Source organism: Oncorhynchus kisutch, linkage group LG14 (assembly GCF_002021735.2).
Source record: "Oncorhynchus kisutch isolate 150728-3 linkage group LG14, Okis_V2, whole genome shotgun sequence".
Lineage (NCBI taxonomy): Eukaryota > Metazoa > Chordata > Actinopteri > Salmoniformes > Salmonidae > Oncorhynchus > Oncorhynchus kisutch.
In genome coordinates this window covers 48,312,332-48,337,480 of record NC_034187.2, presented here as the reverse complement: position 1 = coordinate 48,337,480, position 25,149 = coordinate 48,312,332, and the positions used below count along the sequence as shown (strand labels likewise).

The following is a 25,149-nucleotide window of genomic DNA, read 5'->3' as shown; positions in this document are numbered from 1 at the left end:
AGTAGCCTAAGTGACACACACTTAAGCCTGGTTCACACTACAGGCCTTAATGCTGATTGTTCAAACAGCAAGTTACAAGTGACCAAATCAGATGTGTTCAGACAGCAGTCATTTGCTGACATGGCTACGCTTGTTGTCATAGCGTAGCCATAACGGCAGGTGTGTATGTGCAGTGGTGCAGGTTGATTGGTGGTGCTCGTGCTTCCTATTCCTCAGAAGTTATGTAGCAAGCTAAGGTGACAACAATGCCCGCCTTATACGTTTCCCAGTTGCTTTGAATGTTCAAAATCATAGTGTAAGAACACAAACTTTCAAAGGGAGTCATTTTTGGCAAGTCACAACAGTCAGCTATAGCTAGGTAGATGTTTAGCTTTCTGGCACATTCACTCATTTTGTTTGTAAACAATTAACAAGCTATTTAGCTACAAACTCCATGTTCTTGTCAAACTCAACAGAGTAGCTAGCAAGCAACAAGAAATGACAAATGAGTCCAAAAACCAGTTGACGGCAAATAAATCAGATTTGACCGTTCAGACAAGTCGCTTGGCCAGGAATGAGATTTATATCTGAATTCAAATCACCTACAAAGGTGGTTTTGAAATGTGGCTTGAAATATCAGATTCCATGTGCTTTTTGGCTGTTCAGACTGCAAGAAAATTAACAGATTTTAAAACTCCCCCCAAATTAATTTGAGTCACTTCAAACTACCAGTGTGAACAAGGCTTTAGACAGAGGAAAATATATAATTCGTACAAAAATGACCACATATATTATCACTCAAGATTCAGATTTTTTTTAATTGAAAGTCCAACACAAACCCACTATAAAGGAGAAATGGCTGCGGAGACGACTCATTCAGCTTAACTCAAAATTGTCACAGGATTCAGGACTTTCTTTACATGTATCAATTAAATGCTAAACTGGGATATGTCCTGACTCCTAAATTATATGGCCATTGTAAAATAACATTTTGATAAAACAATATATATCTTCCACTTGAATGAATACCAAAAAAAACACTTTTTTTTTTTTTAATATACTCTGAACATTTTATTGTGTGCATTTGGGGAGTTAAACTTAATTTCCTCAGTTTATGCAGTTTGTTTATAATCTCTCAAGTTGCTTTTTTAAGTCTTTATCCACATCAGCTAGACTTCTTTGGTCAAAAAGCTTTAACAATTCATTAACATTTACAGGTTTTAAATTCAACCAAAAACAAAGATGACATACTATATTTAATTCAATTCCCAAATGGAGTAACCTACATTTTCTCTCTTCATAAAATACCATAAAATAACCAGACCATAGCCAATCAAGTTTAAAAATAGCATGAATTCTTAAGCTTACAGAATCAAACCAATTTAGTTGCCTGTCAAACACTGAAACCAAGTGTGAAAATGGATTTATAAAAGGCAAATTGCTGGCAGAAACAAAATCTTCACTAAAGAAAATGGTATAGACTTTCAAGCAATTTCTTTCACAATATATACTGTCTGGGACAGACACATGACATTTGAACAGCTAGAGTTGGTTTTATGTTAAAACCATAAATGTGTTGAGGCCAGGACAAGCAAAATTAGGGACGAGTTTTATGTTTATGTAAAACACAAATAAGCTATGAAAACCTGAATTAAATATCAGGATAACAAAACACTTCACACCTAATGTAATTGATAGTAATTGTTACAACAGATGAACATAAAAACAAGGGAAACAGTCCTTGTGTACAGATTCAACTCTCTTGTAAAGTACCAACCCATGACTTGTAATATGTACTAATATCCTAACCATGTACTTAATTTGACTTTCAAATCTGGCATAAACTCTATGTAAATGGCATTGCTTGATAAAACACCAGTTAAACACCACTTTCTTATATAGACACATCCAACAATTGTGTTATTGGGTATTTTCCAGGTTACATCACAGTAACCAAAATAACTTTAAAGAGGAAAATGCAACCGATAACAGTGCTCATTGAAAATCCAAATTATCAAAACGTGTCAAAAACAATAGTTCAGATATGTCAAATTGCCAATATGGTTTTGCACTCCATTTACTGTATAAGTTCATGCATGGCTAACTCAGCACCACATAGTACACTGAAATATATTAGAATCGATTCATGCTACATTAGGACAGCACAATCATGGTCTCAGCGTTAATAAGAAGTAAGAACTACTGCTTGTGTCAAAAAGATTGAGGCAGTAGCGCTGGGCCGCCGTCCTGTCTGTTCAGATGCCGGTGCATTAAGTCTGACATCAGTGGGCTCATTGAACAGCTTCTATCCCCAAGCAATACGACTGATAAATAGCTACACGTAGTATCTGAGTTTACCTTGTATCTATATTGACCTTTTATTTCAATATTTGCACTGTCTCTATGCACATTCACAGGGCCCTACACACACACGCAAACACTTACTCCATGATTTGCTCACTCACAAATACATTTCTACTGACTCTACACACCCGCACACCCACACAAGCTGATGCTAATCTGTTTCTTAAATCCTGATGTTTAGTCCCCTTACCACTATACTGGTCTACCTCCATTCCTCCAGTATACCTGCACATGTAAAATATGGTATTGGATCTGACTTTAAAATATTTCCTGTATATAGTATGCTTGCTTAATTGTGTACTTCATATTTCCTATTATTGTTTTTTTCTAATAATACATTGTTATTGATTATTGCATTGTGGGGTATTGAGTTTACAAGAAAGGCATTTCACTGTACTTGTGCATGTGACATTAAAACTTTAAATTGTTCCAGAATGTTCTGCTTTCACTGACAGTTATACTCAAAGGGGTAAGACAATTAGTGAAAACCAGAAACCGAGCACTAAGGGCCAAGCGTCTACACAGCACTGTATGTTTGCAGAGCTGATACAACAGAAGCTAACAGAGCCGACAAAACCGGTTCAACTAGATCTGATCCTAACCATAACAATGGCGAAGAGACTGATTAGGATTCAGTTGTGGGAGCAAAGAGTTCACATTGCTGTGTATCTGATTATGTTTTGATCTTGAATTGTGACATTCAATTTTACAAGTGCCAAACACTATAGGTAAATCAACTCCACACAACTGTCAATATGTAGGCCTTGACATTGAAGTCATGACACAGGTAGGTAACAACTGATTCCCAACAGACAAGAATGACTTCAGCTAATTAGATGCAGAGCTAGGGACATGTTTACGAGATGCAAGATCACTCTTTCTCATGCAGGAATCCCTTCAAAGGCAACAACACCTGCTGTTAACCACCATGTAATACCATTGCTGTATCTTGGTGTTCCATTTGTCTGGTTTATTTCTATCTATGCAGTGGCTGCAAACTTCCACAAAGCTTCTCGCTCAAACTCCTCCATCGCCTCCTCCAGGGCTTCATCATCCTGCCCATCAACCTCCAAGATGTCTGCCATGTCCTCTAAAATGTCCGCCACATCTTCAGCGAAGTCACTGAAGAGAACTTTGTCATGGACGAACACACCGTCTTGAAAAAACATGCCGACCAACTTCTGAATCTCGGCTTTGCTGTCCGGTGTAGCCCTCTCCAGCTTGCTCAGGTAGCCGTCTAATAACTCCTCGAATTCAGACAGTTCCACAGGAAAGAGCCCTTCCTGGCTAGCGCAGTCCTCAACACCGCTACAGCCCGCCAGGGGGCGAACGTTGCGTCCAAGTTTCTCCTCCTGGTGCTTCCAGAAGCTGGTGTGGTCATACTGGTGGGTCTGGTGGTGGTGGTGATGTTGCTGCTGATGGTTGGAGTCTTGTTGATGGTGATGATTGGACTCTTTCTTGTAGTCTTTTCTGGACTGCCAGGGCCTCTCCTGCTTTCTTTTATCCCTGTCCATCCTGCGCTCATTCTTCTTTCTCTCCCACTCATCCTGGGATTTCCTCCAGGCCTCTTTATGAGAGTTTTGTTTGTTTGCCTTCCAGTCCCTGTCCTTCCTCTTGTCTTTCTCTTTCCATCCGCACACATTCTTGTCTTTGCAGTGTTTCCAGTCTTTCTCTCCCTTCCACTCCTTCTCCTTTTTCCAGTGGTCTTTGCTGTTGTCCTTGGCTTTCCTCCCGTCCCTCTTGTTCCCGCTCTCCCTTGGCTTCTTCTTGCCCTCAATCCTGTTCCCCATCTTCTCCACCTGCTCACTGAGCCTCTTCTGGATCTCAGCCAGGCTCTCCCTCACCGTCTTCTGGTACCCACCATCCTTCTTATACCTACCCTCCTTCTTCATCCCCTCCAGTCTCTTCCTGCTTTCCTCCAACAGCACCTTCTGCCTCTGAAGCTCTTCCTTCACCCTGGCCCCCTCTCTCGGAACCCTCCTCTTTTCGGGCCCTGCTGTGGTGCTACTCTGGTTGCTAATCCCAGGTTGACCAGTAGGGGGTGGAGTTGAGCTTGAGGGAGGTGGGGGTGTTTCCTTGTTGGCTGAGGTAGACATATCAGAACAAAAATCAGTGAGTTACCGGTAGCTAACTCCGTTCCGTACATATGAGGGCAATCGCGGCATTCAAAAAAGACTGCAATGAAAACTAATGGGACTGTAGCGAATGTTGGCATCAAAATCCGGGGTGTGAACTAAGTTTGGATTCAGCATTGATTGACATGATAATGGACCAATACTATGCTGTACGTTAAAGTGTGATGTGTCACGACGTAACGTACAGCAGCATAATGCAACTCATTCTGTGTCATACAGCCTCTCTCCACCAGGTGTAGCACGTCTCTCGCAGATTAAAAACAAGAAATGATCAATGGTGAGTGTAAAGTTATTTACTTGTGAATTCATCAATAGTTAATTCAATCAATTGTTAATTTTTCGCGTAAACACTGCGAACCTTCATGACTCAAAAACCGCCCTATGTATGTAATGAGACATTATATAAACTCTTTATATAGTGTTTTATTGACATTTTAGAGGTGATAAATTGGACAAATCTTGTGATAAAAGCCGGTTCCCCACACGACATATCTCCCCCTTTCACTACGACGCAGTAGCTTTCGCTTCCCCACCCGGAAAGGGGATAAATTGTGCTTTACAATGGTATTCATATTACAGTTGACCTGGAAGTATTACGTTTTTGGGGACGCTAAAATAAAGGTCAAATGTACAGAACAGCGCAATATACAAAAGTGAATTAGTTACAGTTACAGCATTCAGCTACCATACCAGAGAATTATGTTACATGCATGTTAAAGAGATTCACAACAGTAATTAAACCTCCACTGAACCATACAGTTCACTTTGATCAGGGTTGGGGTAAATTCAAATTGAAGGCAGTCAATTTAGGAATTGATTTGAATAAAACATTTTTAACATAAAACATTTTAAACTTTTGAAATAAATTGCTTCTAGTTTTCAGTTTATTTAGAAGTCACTGGAATGTCCATTCACTTCCTGAATGAACTGCCTTACTCGAATTAACCAAAATACTGACATATTTATAGATTATCAAACAAATGATGGATATTATCAATGGAAGAAAGACTAATGAATAACAATGTGTTCACAGTGAAATGAAAATACTGTACCTTCTGTGATTTGGGACAGTTCGGTCACTCTGGCCCTCAGCGACTCCAGCTCCTCCTTCAGGCCAGGCAGGGATGACAGCTCTTCTTTCATATCATTTTCTTGCTCCAGATCTCCTTTTCCGTTTTCATTACCCTTTGCGGATCCTGCATTTAGGACGGAGTCAAGTTCCTCTTTATGGGCCTGTAACAGAGAGGGGAAAATGTTGCTTTATTTCTAGGAAGGTAGGACATAATAATAAAGACTCTAAAAAGTTAAAAATTTAAATGTAAAATAATTAGACTGTGGATCAGACTTTTTCAGGATGTTTTAGTCCAAAGATCCCGAGCTTTACGAAGCTCCGGCACATGTGTATATTCTCTACTTTATGCGCAGAGAACAGGCTACTCAGGCAAATGGTGCTCATTTCATAAAGTTAGATCAAAACTGAATCAATGTCTGCAAGATCACATAATGGTCACAGTATTCAAGGGTGAGACAGGATTTGCCCTTTGGCGAGTGAGAATTAGCAATCATAAAAGCTAACACTGCCATTTCTTATTTTTCTCCTGACCTAGTCATCCAGATCAGAGAAACAACCTGTTGGTACAGCACATCTTAGCCATAGAGCCTCAAAGTCTTTGTATAGGCCCTACAGGCGCCGAGGCACTTGACTAAAGAGTTGATTCCCAATATAAAAAGACTGAAGGCATTGCGGTCTGTATTGCATTCCTGATCTTGAATGGTCATGTGTCAGCTCTCAGCTGGTCTCGTCTCAGTTTTCAAATTATTAACACATTTACAGTTGTGTTACACCTTGTCCTCTGCGCTGCAGGATGAAACAGAACTCCCTGTTGCAATGACGTCTGCAGATGATTACTAGATACAGAGCTTATACTTTTGAAAAATGTTGCATTACGAAGTGGGATTGAAATAGATTGAATTGTAATTTGTCAAGTTCCTCTTTATGGGCCTGTAACAGAGAGGGGAAAACGTCGCTTTATTCTTAGTAAGGTAGGATCTTTTAGTCCAAAGATCCGGAGCTTCCCTAAGCTTCTGCGTGTGACAAGCATTTCTCTACATTCGCATTAACATCTGCTAACCATGTGTATGTGACCAATAAAATTTGATTTGATGTGTGGATCATGTTTTGCGCATGTGTATATTCTCTACGCGCAGAGAACAGGCTGCTCAGGTGAATGGTGCTCGTTAAATACTGAATCAATGTCTGCAAGATCACATTATGATCACAGTATTCTACAAAACAGAAACAAATATAATAGTAATGATTTATTCTGTTATGTGGAATACTGTCATCAGAACGTGATCTTGCAGACATTAATTCAGCTTTGATCCAACTTTATTAAAATGAGCACCATTCGCCCGAGTAGCCTGTTCTCTGCCCGTAAAGTAGAGAATATACACATGCGCAGAAGCGTCGGAAGCCCCGGATCTTCTAGTCCAGCGGACTGGAGATCCTGAAAAAGTCAGATCCACAGCCATTCCCAAAAAATTATATGGTTCATGGGCTGACCTGGAGTTGTGTTTCTAACTGGGAGATCTGCAGATTTTCTTGTGCCAGTTTATCCAAAAGCTCCTTCATCTCCTGAGGATCGTTTAGCCAGTCCTGGTCCAGCAGAATACAAATCACAGACAATCAACACAGCATTATATACACTAGCATTCAAAAGTTTAGGGTCACTTAGAAATGTCCTTGTTTTTAAATGAAAAGCAAATTTTTTGTCAATTAAAATAACAAATTGATCAGAAATACAGTTGTAGACATTGTTGATGTTGTAAATTACTATTGTAGCTGGAAACAGCTGATTTGAAATGGAATATCTACATAGGCGTACAGAGGCCCATTATCAGCAACCGTCACTCCTGTGTTCCAGTGGCACGTTGCATTAGCTAATCCAAGTTAAAAATTTAAAAAAGGCTAATTGATCATTAGAAAACCATTTTGCAATTATGTTAGCACAGCTGAAACTGTTGTCCTGATTAAAGAAGCAATAAAACTCGCCTTCTTTAGGCTAGTTGAGTATCTGGAGCATCAGCATTTGTGGGTCCGATTACAGGCTCAAAATGGCCAGAAACAAAATACTTTCTTCTGAAACTCATCAGTCTATTCTTGTTCTGAGAAATGAAGGCTACTCCATGCAAGAAATTGCCAAGAAACTGAAGATCTCATACAACGCTGTGTACTACTCCCTTCACAGAACAGCGCAAACTGGCTCTAGCCAGAATAGAAAGAGTGGGAGGTCCCGGGGCACAACTGAGCAAGAGGACAAGAACATTCGAGTGTCTAGTTTGAGAAACAGACGCCTCACAAGTCCTCAACTGGCAGCTTCATTAAATAGTACCCGCAAAACACCAGTCTCAATGTCAACAGTGAAGAGGCGACTCCGGGATGCTGGCCTTCTAGGCAGCATCCCGGGGCATGCCCCTTTTTATATCATTCCATTACACATTCTTATCTCTAAGTTTGTCCAGTTCCTTTAACTTCCATCCCAATACAACATCGTTGAAAGTGACGATGACCGAGAAGGTAGGATAGAGCAACAGACCTGGTTTTGTTCTTTTCCACTCAGCTCATCTGAGTCATCTGTCAAAAAAGAAAACAGTACATCAAACCACATTTTCCAAACTTATGTAACGTATATCAACACACCTGCATATATTTGATCATCCAAAAGGCAAAGCCCATTTTTAACTACTCTACCAGAGCATAACATTGTTGGGAAGTTATTTGGTCATTGGCACAATCTCTGACTATTTGAAAGGTTCTTCCATCTCCATAGAGGAACTCTGGAGCGCTTTCAGAGTGACCTTCGGGTTCTTGGTCACATCCCTGACCAAGGCCGTTCTCCCTCAATTGCTCAGTTTGGCCGGGCGGCCAGCTCTAGGAAGAGTCTTGGTGGTTTCAAACTTCTTCCATTTAAGAATGATGTGGGCCACTGTGTTCTTGGGGACCTTCAATGCTGAAGAAAGCTTTTGGTACCCTTCCCCAGATCTATGACTCGACACAATCCTGTCGTCTCGGAGCTCTACAGACAATTCCTTCGACCTCATGGCTTGGTTTTTGCTCTGACAACTGTGGGTCCTTACATAGACAGGTGTGCCTTTCCAAATCATGTCCAATCAATTGAATTGACCACAGATGGACACCAATCAAGTTGTAGAAACATCTCAAGGATGATCAATGGAAACAGGATGCACCTGAGCTCGATTACAAGTCTCATAGCAAAGGGTCTGAATACTTGTGTAAATAAGGTATCTGTTTTTTATATTTAATACATTTGCAAACATTTCTAAAAACCTGTTTTCACTTTGTCATTATAGGGTATTGATGTGTAGACTGATAAGAAAAAATAATAATCTTGAATCAGTTTTAGAATAAGGCTGTAACAAAATGTGGAAAAAGTCAAGGGGTCTGAATACTTCCGAATGCATAGATTTTATCATAAGAATGAAATTGACGCATTGTTCAGTCTGTGTGTGTGTGTATTAAAAAATGTCCATTCCATAAGAAAAGAAATGGAAAAAGATTACACTAGCAAAAATCTGGTTTAGGTTGAACTCACCAGAGAGGAAGAGGGACCCTAGACAGAGCAGGACAAGGGCACACACAATGCATGTGTTCATAGAGAAGCCCTTCTCTTTCCTCTCTGCCATTTTGAACTCCACCTCTTCATCTTCCGATGTCATTTCTGGTGCCACATATCTCCTCCTCAGAGCAACTCCTTCCTCAGAACTCGTGTCAGCTCTTCCAAAGTCAAAGCTACTGGGAGATTCTAGCAGAGGAACAGACAAGAATAACAGAAAGATCGATGATAAGCTAAATTAAATAAAATCATGCACTAAAGCTATTGAACATTTTATACAAAAGTGTTAGATGGTAGAATGCTCTGAATGTAGATATATCTTGTGTGTAATTCTAGCGCAAATGTTGTTTTTGTAACTGTTCAATGAGTCGGGGTGTGTTAACACCCATGTGTTTTTTTTATAGAGTCGGATGGAGGACCGGATACTGATCCTGAAATCGACTATGGCGATGACAATGTGGGGTCTTCATCTGATTCTGATGTTGATTTTCTTTCACATTTCTGTTTTGCATTATTTATCAACCATTGGTGTTTATGGCAAAATTTTAACTGGATTGGATTCTATTACTCATCAAATGTACAAATAAAATGTGTTGCAGTAGACCTTTGTAGAATAATAAAGAACACATTCGTAGGTGCATGTTATGTACTTAAAAATATACAAATATTCAATATAAACTAAATATTCTTAAGACAACTACAGTCAATCAAATTATTATTTTGTACAATGGTATTTATTTAGTTTGATTTACAACCCAGTAGGTGAATCTGATGCGTAGACTAAAGGAGACACCAGACAACATTCTTTATCAGGTACTTGTAGGATGAGAAACCATGTTGTTCTAGGGTTAATTGTATGCCATATCTCAGAAAATGTTTACTGATTTCCAACCTAGTGTACAAATCCATACCTTCTTCCTTTGGTATATCAGTCACTTTTTCAGGCAATTCAGTCTCCTCCTTTTCCACTGCTGGATCTTCTGCTGCCTCCTCTGAACCAATGGTCTCTGGAGGAGGACCATCAGGGTCTGGGCTTTCTGGAACAGCGTGGGGTTCTGGGGCAGGGCTTAGAGGCTCCTCAGAGCTCTCTGGGAGGGGGCCAATATCAGTGACAGTGTCAGATTGGGAGCCCGTTGGGGTGAGAGAGTCTGTGTGAATGCTTATGTCAGATTCGGCACTAGTTTCTAGGGCAAGACTCTCAGGTACAGGGCATAGAACAGTGTGGGTATCAAGGGTGGAGCTCTCAGGGACAGGGCTTAACTCAGGATCAACCTCTGAGGGGGGTGGTTCTGTGAAGGGAACATTCAGTGGCACAACCATGTCGACATGAGTGACAAAGGGCATGGCAGCGAGTTGCTCATTGTCAGTGGGGGAGCTGGTTACCATATCATGGATAATGGGGGGTTCAGGTTGACTCGCCAGGTCAGGGTCAAGGGGCGCATGGCTAGACAGGGATGGGCTTAACAGGGTAGGGATGGAGGGGACAGGGACCTCACAGATATCAGGAGTTGTTTCCTGGCAAACCTGGGAATCAGAGGAAAATAAAAGCACAAACCTTTATAGTAATTGGTAATGAGTTATAACCATAGACATCATATGCCATATAGCATAAGACACCATTTTGAACGTTGTATTATGAAAAATTATGCTGTGAGAACGATACCCTCAGAAAGCATTGTGTTCATCAGGGACTCACAGTACAGACCTGTTGGCCCTCCTCTGACAGAACTGTTTGTACTGGAGTCTCCGGGTCACTTGGCTTAGACTCCACAGTGGCCCCTGGAACAGCATCCAACAAAACATTAATAACACAACATGAACAACATCCACACAAGTTCATTATGCAACATCTATACATTTGGACAACAACAGAATACACCACACAGAAAGCATAGGGAAACCGTATCATTGTAAGATTGAGATCAGGTACCTGTGACTTCCTCTGACAGACTAGGGACATCACAAAGACTCTCAGTCCCATCATCCACTGGACCCACGCTCTCAGCAGCTTCCTAAGGGCATAGGGTTCTCACGGTCAACTCAACCTTTGTCTATTCACCTCACCATTCATTCATTCACACTGCCACAGAATGTGGGTAAAGTGGAAATGTAATTTAAAACTCACAGCATTGAATACCAATCTATAATCAAATGCTGTATTGGGGTGATCAGCCTATTCTTTCATCATAACATTTGGCAAGGTGTCAGCACCAGACCTCAATTTCAAATACTGAGCATTTGCTCGAGTATGCCTGGAGCAGAGTTGCCATGGCCACGGTTTTCCACAAATTGGGCTACTTTGAAAAACAATGTCGTGGGTGAAATTGTATTGGTTGCGGGTTTTTGGGTTACTTCTAAGTTGCACTGCAGCCACTATGACATTTCTCTTAAAAAAAAAAAAATTCACTGTGACCTGATGCTGTTGACTATCAGGCAGTGAGGCAGGCTGTTGCGGTGTCTGTGTGGGCCTGATGGGGAGGGCTGTCTGAGAGTGTGTTGAGAGCGCTGCAGCACTCAGCCGAGTGCACTAGTCGAGTGAGTGAAGACAGGGCAGAACGTGTGCAATCGTGACAACTTTTTACCAGTTGTAGGACATTTAGATTGTCCTTATGGAGACCTCTTTTTTACCAATCCCTTTTCCATAAAACATTAACAAGCTAGAACTGATGCACATCAAGAAATAACAGCGAAAAAGCACTGGAAAACAACTATATTATATTATAGATATATTTGCTCGGAGGTGGTTTAAATTCCATTCCAATGTCGTCTTTGCTTATAAACCGTTACAAGCGAAGTGTTTAACCCATATTCAGTTCTAGGGTCTCGAGGGCTGGAAATTTGAAATGGAAGTTATGAACCTCCCTTGTGTGCTTCTGTTATGGGAGGAAAAAGTCCTCAATAAAACTGAAATCTGGAGAATTATACAGTGGGGCAAAAAAGTATTTAGTCAGCCACCAATTTTGCAAGTTCTCCCACCTGTAATTTTCATGATAGGTACACTTCAACTATGACAGACAAAATGAGAAAGAAAAATCCAGAAAATCACATTGTAGGATTTTTTAAATGAATTTATTTGCAAATTATGGTGGAAAATAATTATTTGGTCACCTACAAACAAGCAAGATTTCTGGCTCTCACAGACCTGTAACTTCTTCTGTAAGAGGCTCCTCTGTCCTAGACTCGTTACCTGTATTAATGGCACCTGTTTGAACTTGTTATCAGTATAAAAGACACCTGTCCACAACCTCAAACAGTCACACTCCAAACTCCACTATGGCCAAGATCAAAGAGCTGTCAAAAAAATTGTAGACCTGCACCAGGCTGGGAAGAATGAATCTGCAATAGGTAAGCAGTTTGGTTTGAAGAAATCAACTGTGGGAGAAATTATTAGGAAATGGAAGACATACAAGACCACTGATAACCTCCCTCGATCTGGGGCTCCACGCAAGATCTCACCCCGTGGGGTCGAAATGCAAAAATCCCAGAACCACACGGGGGGGACATAGTGAAGGACCTGCAGAGAGCTGGGACCAAAGTAACAAAGCCTACCATCAGTAACACACTACGCCGCCAGTGACTCAAATCCTGCAGTGCCAGACGTGTCCCCCTGCTTTAGCCAGTACATATCCAGGCCCGTCTGAAGTTTGCTAGAGAGCATTTGAATGATCCAGAAGAAGATTGGGAGAATGTCATATGGTCAGATCAAGAAGATCTTTGGAGGGAGTTGAAAGTCCATGTTGCCCAGCAACAGCCCCAAAACATCACTGCTCTAGAGGAGATCTGCATGGAGGAATGGGCCAAAATACCAGCAACAGTGTGTGAAGACTTACAGAAAACATTTGACCTCTGTCATTGCCAACAAAGGGTATATAACAAAGTATTGTGATAAACTTTTGTTATTGACCAAATACTTATTTTCTACCATAATTTGCAAATAAATTCCTTAAAAATCCTACAATGTGATTTTCTAGTTTTTTTTTCTAATTTTGTTGGCCATAGTTGAAGTGTACCTATGATGAAAATTACAGGCCTCTCTCATCTTTTTAAGTGGGAGAACTTGCACAATTGGTGGCTGACTAAATACTTTTTTGCCCCACTGTACATTTGCATCTGTAGCCTATTAATTTATATGCCATTGTTGGCTACTTGAGCCTATCATTTGATCCAATAAATGTAAAAATGAAGCCATTACCTGAGCCATCTCAAATCAATGTGTGCCTCATGTGTAGCCTACTTGGACATGGCAAACAGATTTAAATAGTCTATAAGTTCAGTTTATTGTTGTTGTAGCCCTTTGTTATTATGCAATTATTGATGGCCATGTTTAGTTAATTAAATCGGAAGTCATCAAAGCTTATAACATTTATAACAGTTTGTATACACCGCAAATTATTGCAATTATCGATGGCCATGTTTAGTTAATTTAATTGGAAGTCATCAAAGCTCTATCGCATTTGCCGATCAGTTGTTAGAAAACAATTAGATTGACGTAACAGTCAAATTAGTTTACAGTTTTTTTAAATGATAAAACACTGGCTGTTGTTGACAAGCAAATTCAGTTCCTAGCCATATTATTTATATTTGATTAAAATTACACCATCCTCAGTAGCCTATACGAGCAGGTTACTGGGCGACACGCACTTACCTCAAAACCGCCTTGCTATTCAAGTTGAATAAATGAATCTGTCAATTTGAACTAAGCAAGCTGCTAAGTCATTCAGCTTACATATTGGCCTATCGGGGTCTGTAGGGTCGGCAAACAAGCCATTTATAACAGTTTGTATACACCGCAAAAATGTAAACCTAAGTAAGATCAAATATCTTAAATCAAGACAATATATGCTTGATTTTTTGTCTGACAAGATACGTCTTCTTACCAGGCAGTTATGTTAGAGCATTTCACTTGTTTCAAGCTTTTTTGTCCTTAATTATTTTAATAAGATATAACTTGTTACTGAGATTGTATTACTGGTTCTGAGTAACTTAATGCTCGAAACTAGAATTACCAGAATTATAAAGCTGTTTGATCAACACTGACAAGTACAAAACTGCTTTGTCAAAGTCAGAATTTCTTATTTCAAGCATCTTATCCTTTTCATCTCTTCACATATTAAGAACAGATAATGACCAAGTAGAATTCACTGTTTTATTGTCAATCTTACACACAGCACAGCAATCATGTAGGCAAAATACAGTACAGAACAAAGACAGGACACTTTTCATATTTGGGGAACACACGGAGTCATTTGAACTGTTGTACAATTCTATTACATCCCCAAGATGGTATTTGACTTGTGCATAAAGTTTGGCTCTTGTTGCTAATTGTGTAATATGAGGTAAACTCAACCAGCTTTTCAGCATCCGCTAACTCAGTGGCCTGTGCAAGTTGTGGGACCTCAACTTGACAAGCATGATGGTTCTATCAAAGCATATCATTTGAAATGGTTGATATTCCAAACAATAAAGCCGAGAATCAACAAGAAATATGTTTTTGACCAGTCCAAATTGTGGAATTCAGAACTTTAGCAAAGATCATGGACTTCTGAGTTATGTATTTATTACAAGCCATTTGACAGATTTACTTTTACTGGTTTACTTCATTGAAATCTAGGAAGTCCCTCAATGTTCCACATGAATAAATCTGTTCAACCAGTTCAACCTTTGATACAGGTCCCACCTCCCTTTCATTTGAAAAAAAATTGGTTGCATTGAACTGTCAACATTTTGGCAGCTTCATATATTTGGTTCTGATTGATCAAAGACTTGAAAATATATTTTTTAATTGAGCTTGGAGGCGCATTGTTTAAAGAAACAATGTTTAGACTCAAACCGCATACACGTCTTACCATTGGACCCAATGACTATCTGTGGTGGCAAATGTATCATATAATGCTGTTTAGGTGTAACATTGCAGTCTGGAAAAAGCTCCTTCCAATGCTTCAAATGATTTTCAATGAGTAACTACAGCCTAGACACAGTCGCAATGGAAAGAACAGGTGAAAATACTATCTGTACAATCTCTATTAGCTCAATTATCAGTTGTGTATGTTCCCCAGTATGTATGCATGTATGTATTTCAGGAAATGGCTTCCTGGATTCCCCCAAGCAGCTGATTGGTTGGCCCCATTGCAGAGTGGAGGTCTGATCCCACCCTTTCGTTAGGGGATCCAGCTGTTGGAAATGACAAACTCCTTCTGCAGCTGGATAAAAGCCTGTGTTCCTTTGTTAAGAAGGAGAGCGCTTCTTTGTATGTCCTGTGTTTCGTTGTTGGTCTGTAAAGGATTTTGTAGCCAGTCCTACTGAGGTATGTGTATGCCAAAAGGACTGTGTTTGTGATTATTGAAATTGTTCACTTTAAAGTTAGTAATTATTTAATTTCTTCCCAGGGGGGAAGGCACCTTGGCTGTGCTTTTAGGCAAGAAGCCTGCGGGCATACATATACCCGTAGTGTGTACTCTATGCACACTAGGTAAGACCTGGGCGGACCACCCCCTGTATTTTGGTTAGCGCGCCAGGTGGCGTTAAGGTTAGGTAAGTAGTGGCTAGGCAGGTAAGGTAGAGGACTAACATTTACTTTGGTTCCATCCAGCCCCTTTTCCCAAATTACCGTGTGAAGGAAATACATTCCCTGGTAACAGTAAAGTTCTTTGCCATCCTTACCCGCACCTGCAATCCCATACTACTTTCACTCCACAGGGAGCTAAGTGTAGCAGGGTGTTGCGTTCCCACATTGCTACTAGGGAACGATATCGCTGGTGGTAACGTCACTCCTGTGTTAGGTAGTAGACGATAAATTGGTTCAAGCATTTCCCTATGTTTTTCCTGCTTGTGTGTTAACAAGGGCACAATCTCACAAGCTGGGAGATGTGGTGGATTTGTCTAGTTCCATTTTTGAGAATGTTGAGGAAGAAGACACTGCACTGAGTATTCCTTCTGCAATGCTGATGGTTTTTACCCCCGTAAAAACTATGGCAAGGAAAAGTGAAATCGTGCACCAATTACATGACATTGTCTGTCACCCCCAAGAAGGTGATTGAATGTCAGAAGGGAGACACTAGTCTTCAAGTGTTTTGCTTCAGTAATTTCCACTGAGGAAGCTAAAACTAGGGAGACCGCCTACTTCCTGGAAGCAGGAGTTTTGATGTGTAAATGGGAAGCTCATAACAGTGACTGGAGTGAAGTGTGTCAAGTGGTTGTTCCGACAGCAGGTGCTGTCACTCGCCCATGACCAGGCGTGGTCTGGACATTTGGGGATCACAAAGACTTTAAAACAGAGCCCTTCAACATTTTTTCTGGCCAGGTTTGAAGTCTGCCGTGGTCTAATTTTGTAAAACATAATACAATACATCAAAATCAATTTAGCCTCAAGTAAATAATTAAACGTGTTCAATTTAGTTTAAATAATGCAAAAACAAAGTGTTGGAGAAGAAAGTAAAAGTGCAATGTAAGAAAGCTAACGTTTCAGTTCCTTGCTCAGAACATGAGAACATATGAAAGCTGGTGGTTCATTTTAACATGAGTCTCCAATATTCCCAGGTAAGACGTTTTAGGTTGTAGTTATTATAGGACTATTTCCCTCTATACCATTTATATTTCATTAACCTTTGACTATTAGATGTTCTTATAGGCACTTTAGTATTGCCAGTGTAACAGTATAGCTTCCGTCCTTCTCCTCGCTCCCTGGGCTCGAACCAGCAACAACGACCACCATCGGATCAGTGTTACCGATGCAGAGCAAGGGGAATAACTACTAGAAGGCTTAGAGCGAGTGAAGTTTGAAACGCTATTAGCGCGCGCTAACTAGCCAGCCATTTCACTTCGGTTACATCAGCCTCATCTCGGGAGTTGATAGGCTTGAAGTCATAAACAGCGCAATGCTTGACCCACAACGAAGTGCTGCTGGCAAAACGCACGAAAGTGCTGTTTGAATGAATGTTTACGCGCCTGCTTCTGCCTAGCACCGCTCAGTCAGATACTTGTATGCTCAGTCAGATTATATGCAACGCAGGACACGCTAGATAATATCTAGTAATATCAACCATGTGTAGTTAACTAGTGATTATAAGATCCGTTTAATGCTAGCTAGCAACTTACCTTGGCTTACTGCATTCGCGTAACAGGCAGTCTCCTTGTGGAGTGCAACGAGAGAGACAGGTCGTTATTGAGTTGGACTAGTTAACTGTAAGGTTGCAAGATTGGATCCCCCGAGCTGACAAGGTGAAAATCTGTCGTTCTGCCCCTGAACGAGGCAGTTAACCCACCATTCCTAGGCAGTCATTGAAAATAAGAATGTGTTAACTGACTTGCCTAATTAAATAAGGTGTGTGTATGTATATATATATATATATATATATAAAAATGTTTAAATCGGCGCTCAAATATCGATTTCCGATTGTTATGAAAACTTGAAATCGGCCCTAATTAAATCGGTCGACCTCTACTTTAGCACTCCCTCCACCTGCTTCCTGAGGTTGTCCAATAGTGATGATTGATACTGCTGTACCCCAGCAACAATGTCATTCACGCCTTCCTGAGTGAGAAAGATCAATCATGGAGGTTGGAACACCATGTATACAAATTTTGCTTATGACATTAACATAATGGATCAACAATTGTAAGGCGGACAACATAGCACTAAGAATAAACTTAACCATCACTGAACCACTACAAAATGTTCTGCATAATGCAACTAACCAAATGCTGTGCTCTGTTCAGAAAAAACATCTTACCTGTGAGACAATGCTTGGCTCTGGCATTTATCAGAAAAGCAGTGGCATGTGCTGTCAGATCCAAAAAATAGAGTTGACATTGAATGTTCCTGACATGTGCAGGCTGGACATTACTAGTTCATGACAAGTATAATGTTTGTGACAGAAGTGATTGTGAAGACTATGAATGCTATTAGTATAGCCAATTACTTAATATGGTCAATTTCAGTAGATTGCCACCAACCGAGTAACTTACTTGTTGCACTGACAGCTCCATGTTGGTCAATGCCCCTTTGCCCTTCATCCAAGTCAGGTGTTTGGAGTTAGCTAGAAGCTGATCGGGATGAATGTTGTCCTGTGTACCACATATCAAAGAGATTATTATTTGAAATTGTATTTAGTTTCACCAAGAGCTTTAAGTGTTTTGCGCCCATTTATCATTGATTCTTTTCACATTAATCCAGCTTTAACAATTATAGCTGAAATGATCGAATAGTTCATAAAAAATTTAAAATCCAGGAGAAAAAAAATCCTAACTAGCTACCTACTTGTTCCGGTGGTAGTGGGCTTTCCTCCGATGGCTGTTCACCTGGTCCGGTGCCTTCAAGTAGGTGTCTTCTCTTTACATGATAGAAGGAATTGTACACTCTATATTCCTCAGTGCAACCGTCAATACCACAGACCAACTGGAAATCAGGGCTGCGACTGTGCAATATATTGATATGGCTCAGTTTCAATTAAAAAGTAATTTAAAAAAACGCAGCAGGTAACGCACCGCCAAAGCATCTTGAACGTTACTAAAAGCAAGTAAAACGGTCCCACTGCTTTCGATGAAAAGAGCGTAAATAACTTAATGTTCACAAGTATTTATAATACGACCAAGTAATTTGATTGGAGTAGAGTATAACAGCACGGACTTTTAACTATACATGTATCACTCCGCTTTACAGGTGTTCTAATAACCGTTAATTACATTAACGATCGTTATCTTAGATTGTAACAAACTTCGCACCGCAAAGATAAACATATTCCCACAAATAACATTTGAGTTAAAATATGAAGGATTATCAGAGGACGGTAACGTGTAGACCTACAGAAAGTAGCAATCTAGTGTGCAGGAAAATGTTTGGCGCTTGGCTCCAGTCCAGTTGTGGAACTTGTTGGCGGAGCCAAATAAAATATTTTGGTGCTTATTACTGTTAACAAATAAATGGCGCTTGTAGAACTGTTGTATAAAAGCAACATCACACTCAAGGTCATGCTGTTACAATGATTATTATCCTCAGTGTTAAGGTGTAAATGTGCCCCAATGACTGACAGTCGATTATTTAGTGTCGCCGTCTTTGGCGTCCTTTCTGTTGACAATAGAAATTAAATAGAACGGGCGCCAAAGACGGCGAAGATAATGACTGACAAGTCGATAATTTGTCTACAATCTTAGTTACGTTAATATTTGCTTGCCTAGCTAAGATTTTCAATATGGGCGACAATTTAGCGTTAACGTTATTTTCATTAGGGAGGTGACAAAACCCAATGGTCACTCAAAGCGCTCCAGAGCTCCTCTGTGGAGAACCTTCCAGAAGGACAAACATCTCTGTAGCACTCTACCAAATCAGGCCTTTATGGGAGAGTGGCCAGACGGAAGCCACTCCTCAGTAAAAAGCCACACGACAACCCACTTGGAGTTTGCCAAAAGGAACCTAAAGACTCAGACCATGAGAAACAAGAGATTCTCTGGTCTGATGAAACCAAGATTTAACTCTTTGGCCTGAATGCCAAGCATCACATCTGGAAGAAACCTGGCACCATCCCTATGGTGAAGCGTGGTGGCAGTATCATGCTGTGGGGATGTTTTTCAGCAACAGAGAGACCAGTCAGTATCGAGGGAAAGATGAACAGAGCAAAGTACAGAGAGATCCTTGATGAAAACCTGCTCAGGACAGGCTGGGGGCAAAGGTTCACCTTCCAACAGGACAACTACCCTAAGCACACAGCCAAGACAACATAGGAGAGTCTTAGGGACACTCATGTCCTGGAGTGGCCCAACCTGAGCCTGATCGAAGTTCTCTGGAGAGACCTGAAAATAGCTGTGCAGCAACCCTTCCCATCCAACCTGACAGAGCTTGATAGGATCTTCAGAGAAGAATGGGAGAAACTCACCCAAATACTACAAGCCTGGCACACCTGTGTCATACCCAAGTAGACTCGGAGCTGTAATCGCTGCTGAAGGTGCTTCAACAAAGTACTGAGTAAAGGGTCTGAATAAATTGAGATATTTCAGTGTTATTTTTAATATATTTGTAAAAATTTCTAAACCTGTTTTTACTTTGTCATAATGGGGTAATGTATGTAGATTGAAGCAACCCAGATTTAAGTCAATTTTAGAATAAGGCTGTAAAGTAACAAAATGTGAAAGTGAAGGGGGTCTGAATACTTTCCAAATGCACATGCAGAAAAGGGATTTATTTCAAATTATACACCAAAATTTGCTTCTGAAGTCCTTACAAGTTCCGTTGATATTCTTTCCTAATTGGCTCGATAATGCTATGGGAAAAGGGTTTATTGGATAAATGCTGCAACACCTCTCTCTCAGTGTAAAGAAATGTTGTCCTAGTTCAGGCCTTTTGGGCAGGTTTAAATCGGGATTCTCAAGATTATACTTGAAATTTTGTTCTAAGGGCTAGAGATTTTAGCTAGACCTGGCATGGAATGTCAGGTGGGGTTTGCAGTTTGGGGACTTTACTATTGATTTATTAAATAAGGCAAGCTCAAACAGGCAGAGTATTTAATAGATTTAAGTATTTGAAACCCAGGTCTGGCTGGCACACCATAGGTTGGTAGGGGGTGTATATCAGGGATCAACTAGATTCAGCCGCGGGCCGATTTATTCTTGGGTGGATGGTCGGGGGGCCGGAACACAATTACAAATAATTTGTAGACTGCAAATTGACTGCAAGAAGGCCAAACAGATACAGTATAATGTTTGCATAAAACAATCATTTCAAACCTTGCTTATTTGTATACAATCACTTATGCGTGGGAATACCTGGGAACAGATTTCTTAAATGAAAATCACTTGGCGCTGATTTCCTGGTGTTATTGCAGTCTTATGTCCTACTATGAAACAAAAAAGTATTATATTTGTATTTTGGGGGGGGTCAAATAAAACAATTTGGCCCGCGGGCCACAAGTTGGGAAGCCCTGGTGTATATCTTACCTCTGGGGACAGCATGGTCCAACTGTTGGTTGAGGATCCACTGCGGCTGCTGCCTGTGCTGCTGCTGTCAGACATTGCCCCCTTGATGCTCAGCACAGCAACTACAACTTATTCTGCAGAGGACAGAGATTCACTGACTCATGTAACAAATGTCATTATGAATCACCCAATAATAACTCATTATGTGGTTTTAAAAATGTCTGCAGTTTCTACACATAGGACACTAGAACTGTGGCCTACTTGCACTGTGTTCCCATTATGCAATGGAACAAACTATTCATATAGGCCTAAAGAATCAAGAAATATCACGACAGTATATTACCACGGTATTGGAAAAGTGATTTTTTTCAAACCAACTTCAGAAATTGAATTTAACCAAATTGTCAATTGTTGGGCTACAGTGAAGAATTTAAGATTAAGAAAACCATCTGAGAAATACTGCATAGCCTACCTTAAACTCAGTTGCAATAATTATATAGCCTACACAAAAGCCTATAGGCCCTACAAAAAGTAAGAAATAGCTCAAATGTAGCCTGAGACATTGATAACATTGGCAAACAGTTAGCGAATCGCGATAGAGGGAGTGACCATTTTAAAAACAGACAGATCCTTTTTTTGTATTCTCACTTGTATAATCTATTTGCATATACTTCAGACACGCCACTATGGGTTTCTTTACAGTACCCACGCCAAAAACAGATTTAATGCGTCGCTTAGTTATGTGTAGAGCCATGTCATCAGAATGGTCTGGCACGAGGTTAAAAAGTGTAGCTTTAAAAACATTGTATCACAGCGCCTCTCCTATTTCTAATGAGCCAATTTAAACTGCATTGTATTTAAATGTACATATGAAGTGTGTAAACAGTATTTTTACACACACACACACACACACACCAGTTACTCTTTTACTATCTATAGGTATGCGCTTGGGTAAAATTAACATTTTAGTTTTATTCTACGAACTGACAATTTTTTTTGCAGAAAATGACAATTGGTCAAAATAAAGATGCAGTGTTGTCAGAACTCGAATAATGCAAAGAAAATAAGTTCATATTCATTTTTAAACAATAAATGTTTTAATTTAGGAAGAGTTCAGAAATGAATATTTGGTGGAATAACCCTGATTTTCAAATCACAGCTTTGCATGCGCTCCACCAGTCTTTCACATTGATGTTGGGTGACTTTATGCCATTGCTGGCACAAAAGTTCAAGCAGCTCAGCTTTGTTTGATGGCTTGTGACCATCCATCTTCCTCTTGATCACATTCCAGAGGTTTTCAATGATTTCAGGTCTGGAGTTTGGGCTGGCCATGACAGGGTCTTGATCTGGTGATCCTCCATCTACACTTTGATTGCCCTGGCTGTGTGGCATGGAGCATTGTCCTGCTGGAAAAACCAATCCTCAGAGTTGGGGAACATTGCCAGAGCCGAAAGGAAGCAAGTTCTTCCAGGACAACTTTGTAGATGGCTTGAATCATGCGACCGTCAAAGATTCCAGCCTTGCTGAAGCACCCCCAGATCATCTCCGATCCTCCACAAAATTTCACAGTGGGTGCGAGACCTGGAGAGGCCTGCAAGCCAGTGTCTCACACCCACTGTGAAATTTGGATCAAGACCCTGTCATGGACTGCCCAATCCCCAGACCTGAAACCCATTGAAAACGTTTTTTTTAAAATTACATTATTCGAGGTCTGACAAAATGGCATCTTTTGTTATTTTGACCAGTTGTCATTTTCTGCAAATAAATGCTCTAAATGACAATATTTGGGGGGAGGGGGAGTGTTGTCAGTAGTTTATAGAATAAAGCCAAAATGCTCATGTTACCCAAACACATACCTAAAAATTGGTCAAACTGAGTTTTGCAGTGGTCTCTTAATTTGACATACATACGTTGGGCCAGTAACCGAAAGGTTGCTAGATCGAATCCCTGAGCTGACAAGGTAAAAATATGTTATTCTGCCCCTGAACAAGCAGTTAATCATTGTAAATAAGAGTGTTAACTGACTTGCCTAGTTTAAAAGGTTAACATAAATAGTTGTACTTTTTATGCGGACCCCAGGTAGAGTAGCCGCTGCATGTGCAGTAGCTAATGAGGCTCCTAACAAACTAATCTCATTCTTGCTTGATTAGGGCCTCACGCTGTAGCCTAAATGGCATCTATCGTATCTGTGCGGTTCAGATATGAGCAAAAAGTCAGATCCAGTTGGAATTTAGGATGGAGGCTAGTTGTTAGCTTGGTAGCTAAACAAAACCTGAGCTTTGGATTAGTCTTCGACAAAACCAGGACGACGTGTTCTCTTTTTAGCCAGAGGCTTACATTTCAGCTGTGTGAATTGTCCCCGTTTGCTCCAGCGAGCGGTGAAATAAGAGTAGAAGTCATGACACCAAACTCAAAGGAAATAAATGTCTGTAGACACATGCATAATATTTTGATCAGCTTACCATGGTAAACAAAGGCAGAATGCAATCACTCCCACAGTTAACCCCTCTCTCTTCCGCTTCCAATAGCGTTGACCACACAAAATACATTTTCCAAAGGTAATATTAGACATGTTCTTACCCTGCGGACTTCAATTCAATTTCACCGTTTTAGCTCGAATATGTCCTGGTATTCTTTTACAGACAGCTTTCCTGTCGTGAACATCGGAAAATGTGGGAATTCCAAGCTGCGTCACTCCAATGCCTCACACTGTCTTTTCCAATGGGATGTCAATATGGCCGTTTGCGTCACCTCCCTCAAACAGAACAGCCAACCAGGGTGAAGTGTTGTGTCAGGAAAACGGCTTGATTGACGCGCGCAGGTGAAAGTGGTAGGTAATGGATACAGACCCTTCCTTCACGGATGGTAAGATGCTTGCATGTGCACATTATATACGGGAGGGGAGGCAACTTCAACCAGCCTTACATTGACGTGTTTGCAGTGAGCTATATTTTGTCGGAACTTCCAGCCTGGCTATCCCACTTCAACCCTGTTGCATGAGATTGCCCATCTGTTTCATTATTGCAACCCCTACTTTCGTCAGATTCTAAAATAAACTGTACAGTTTTGTCTCTGTCGGACACCTGGAGGCCTATTGTCATTTATTGTAACCATTAAATCTCACCCCAAACTACATGTGACCTCCTTAAATTCACATACCGAATAAAAATCTAAAGTTCAATGTGTTTCCATCACATTTTTAACTCTACGGATAGTTTTGTCACGAAAACGGTTGCGTTAAATAGCAAATGTGCCTACTCGTCTTGGCACGTGTGCTCTAGCCAACAGCTGGCAGATACAGTGCGGGAAGGCTTTGCGTAGGCCTTGTCTACATAATGAGATTATTATGAATAAGAGGGAGAATATTTGTATTTGTCAAATGGCAGTCAAGCATCATCATGTCACCAGAATCAGACCCTTGATATTTCTTGGAAGGGAGCATCTAGATCACCGTGCACTTTCACCATCCTGTGAAGTTCATCATAAGTAAATTGTCACGAACCCCGCTTCCTGAGTCTGTGTTTGCCTGTGTTTCTGTCCTGGAGTGTGTTTCCGGTGTCCTGGAACGCACCCTGTCTGGTTGCCGGGCAGATTAGCTTGTTGGGAGATCGATGTTCACCCGCACCTGTATCCCATCAGTAATCTGCACACCTGTCCTGATCATCACCTCTCCCTTTCAAAAGCTCTGACCTGACATCCATTCCCTGCCGGATCGTTAGCCATGAACAGTATGTTGTGCCATAGTATCAGCCTCAAGTTGGATAGAATTTGTTTTGTTGTTTTGTACGTCTTGCTTGCCTTCAACTTACCTCCGTTTGTTCTGTCTTCAGTTACTCACCCGGATCATTTACCCCATTCCCGCCTGGTCATCGGAGGATTCCGCTTCCCCATTGGATCCACCTATTTACTCCCATCAACTCACCACCGCTGCCCGCTACGCCACCTGGATGTATCTACCCACTCACATTCACTTGTAAATAAATACTCACCTTCTTCCTACTCTCCTTGTCCCTGGTCTGCTTCTGGGTTCGATTTTGAAGAAACGTGACATAAATGCAATCTTTAGCCTAATAAACTGCATAATTTCCCGAGTTGTAGTGGGAAGACCACACACCATATCATCGCGTGACTCA

At 40.7% G+C, this 25,149-nt stretch overlaps 1 protein-coding gene across 3 annotated transcripts; it reads right to left on the bottom strand.

The window, feature by feature from the left end:
• Window positions 1-777: 777 nt before the first annotated feature.
• LOC109903798 (pre-B-cell leukemia transcription factor-interacting protein 1-like) lies at window positions 778-23,767 on the bottom strand. 3 transcript variants are annotated; one of them, XM_031788475.1, is made up of 11 exons: window positions 23,597-23,734; window positions 21,038-21,150; window positions 20,867-20,937; window positions 11,043-11,124; window positions 10,818-10,891; window positions 10,024-10,636; window positions 9,092-9,301; window positions 8,075-8,112; window positions 7,042-7,134; window positions 5,531-5,711; window positions 778-4,426 (listed from the first exon to the last, which is right to left on the bottom strand). In XM_031788475.1, exons 6-11 carry the CDS (start codon window positions 10,496-10,498, stop codon window positions 3,324-3,326), a joined length of 2,100 nt encoding a protein of 699 aa, XP_031644335.1. In that variant the 5' UTR covers window positions 10,499-10,636; window positions 10,818-10,891; window positions 11,043-11,124; window positions 20,867-20,937; window positions 21,038-21,150; window positions 23,597-23,734; the 3' UTR covers window positions 778-3,323. The 3 variants fall into 3 exon arrangements, with proteins under 3 accessions (XP_031644335.1, XP_020356345.1, XP_020356344.1); XM_020500756.2 differs by lacking the exon at window positions 20,867-20,937 and having other exon boundaries at window positions 23,597-23,767; XM_020500755.1 differs by lacking the exon at window positions 20,867-20,937 and having other exon boundaries at window positions 10,809-10,891.
• Window positions 23,768-25,149: the final 1,382 nt, after the last annotated feature.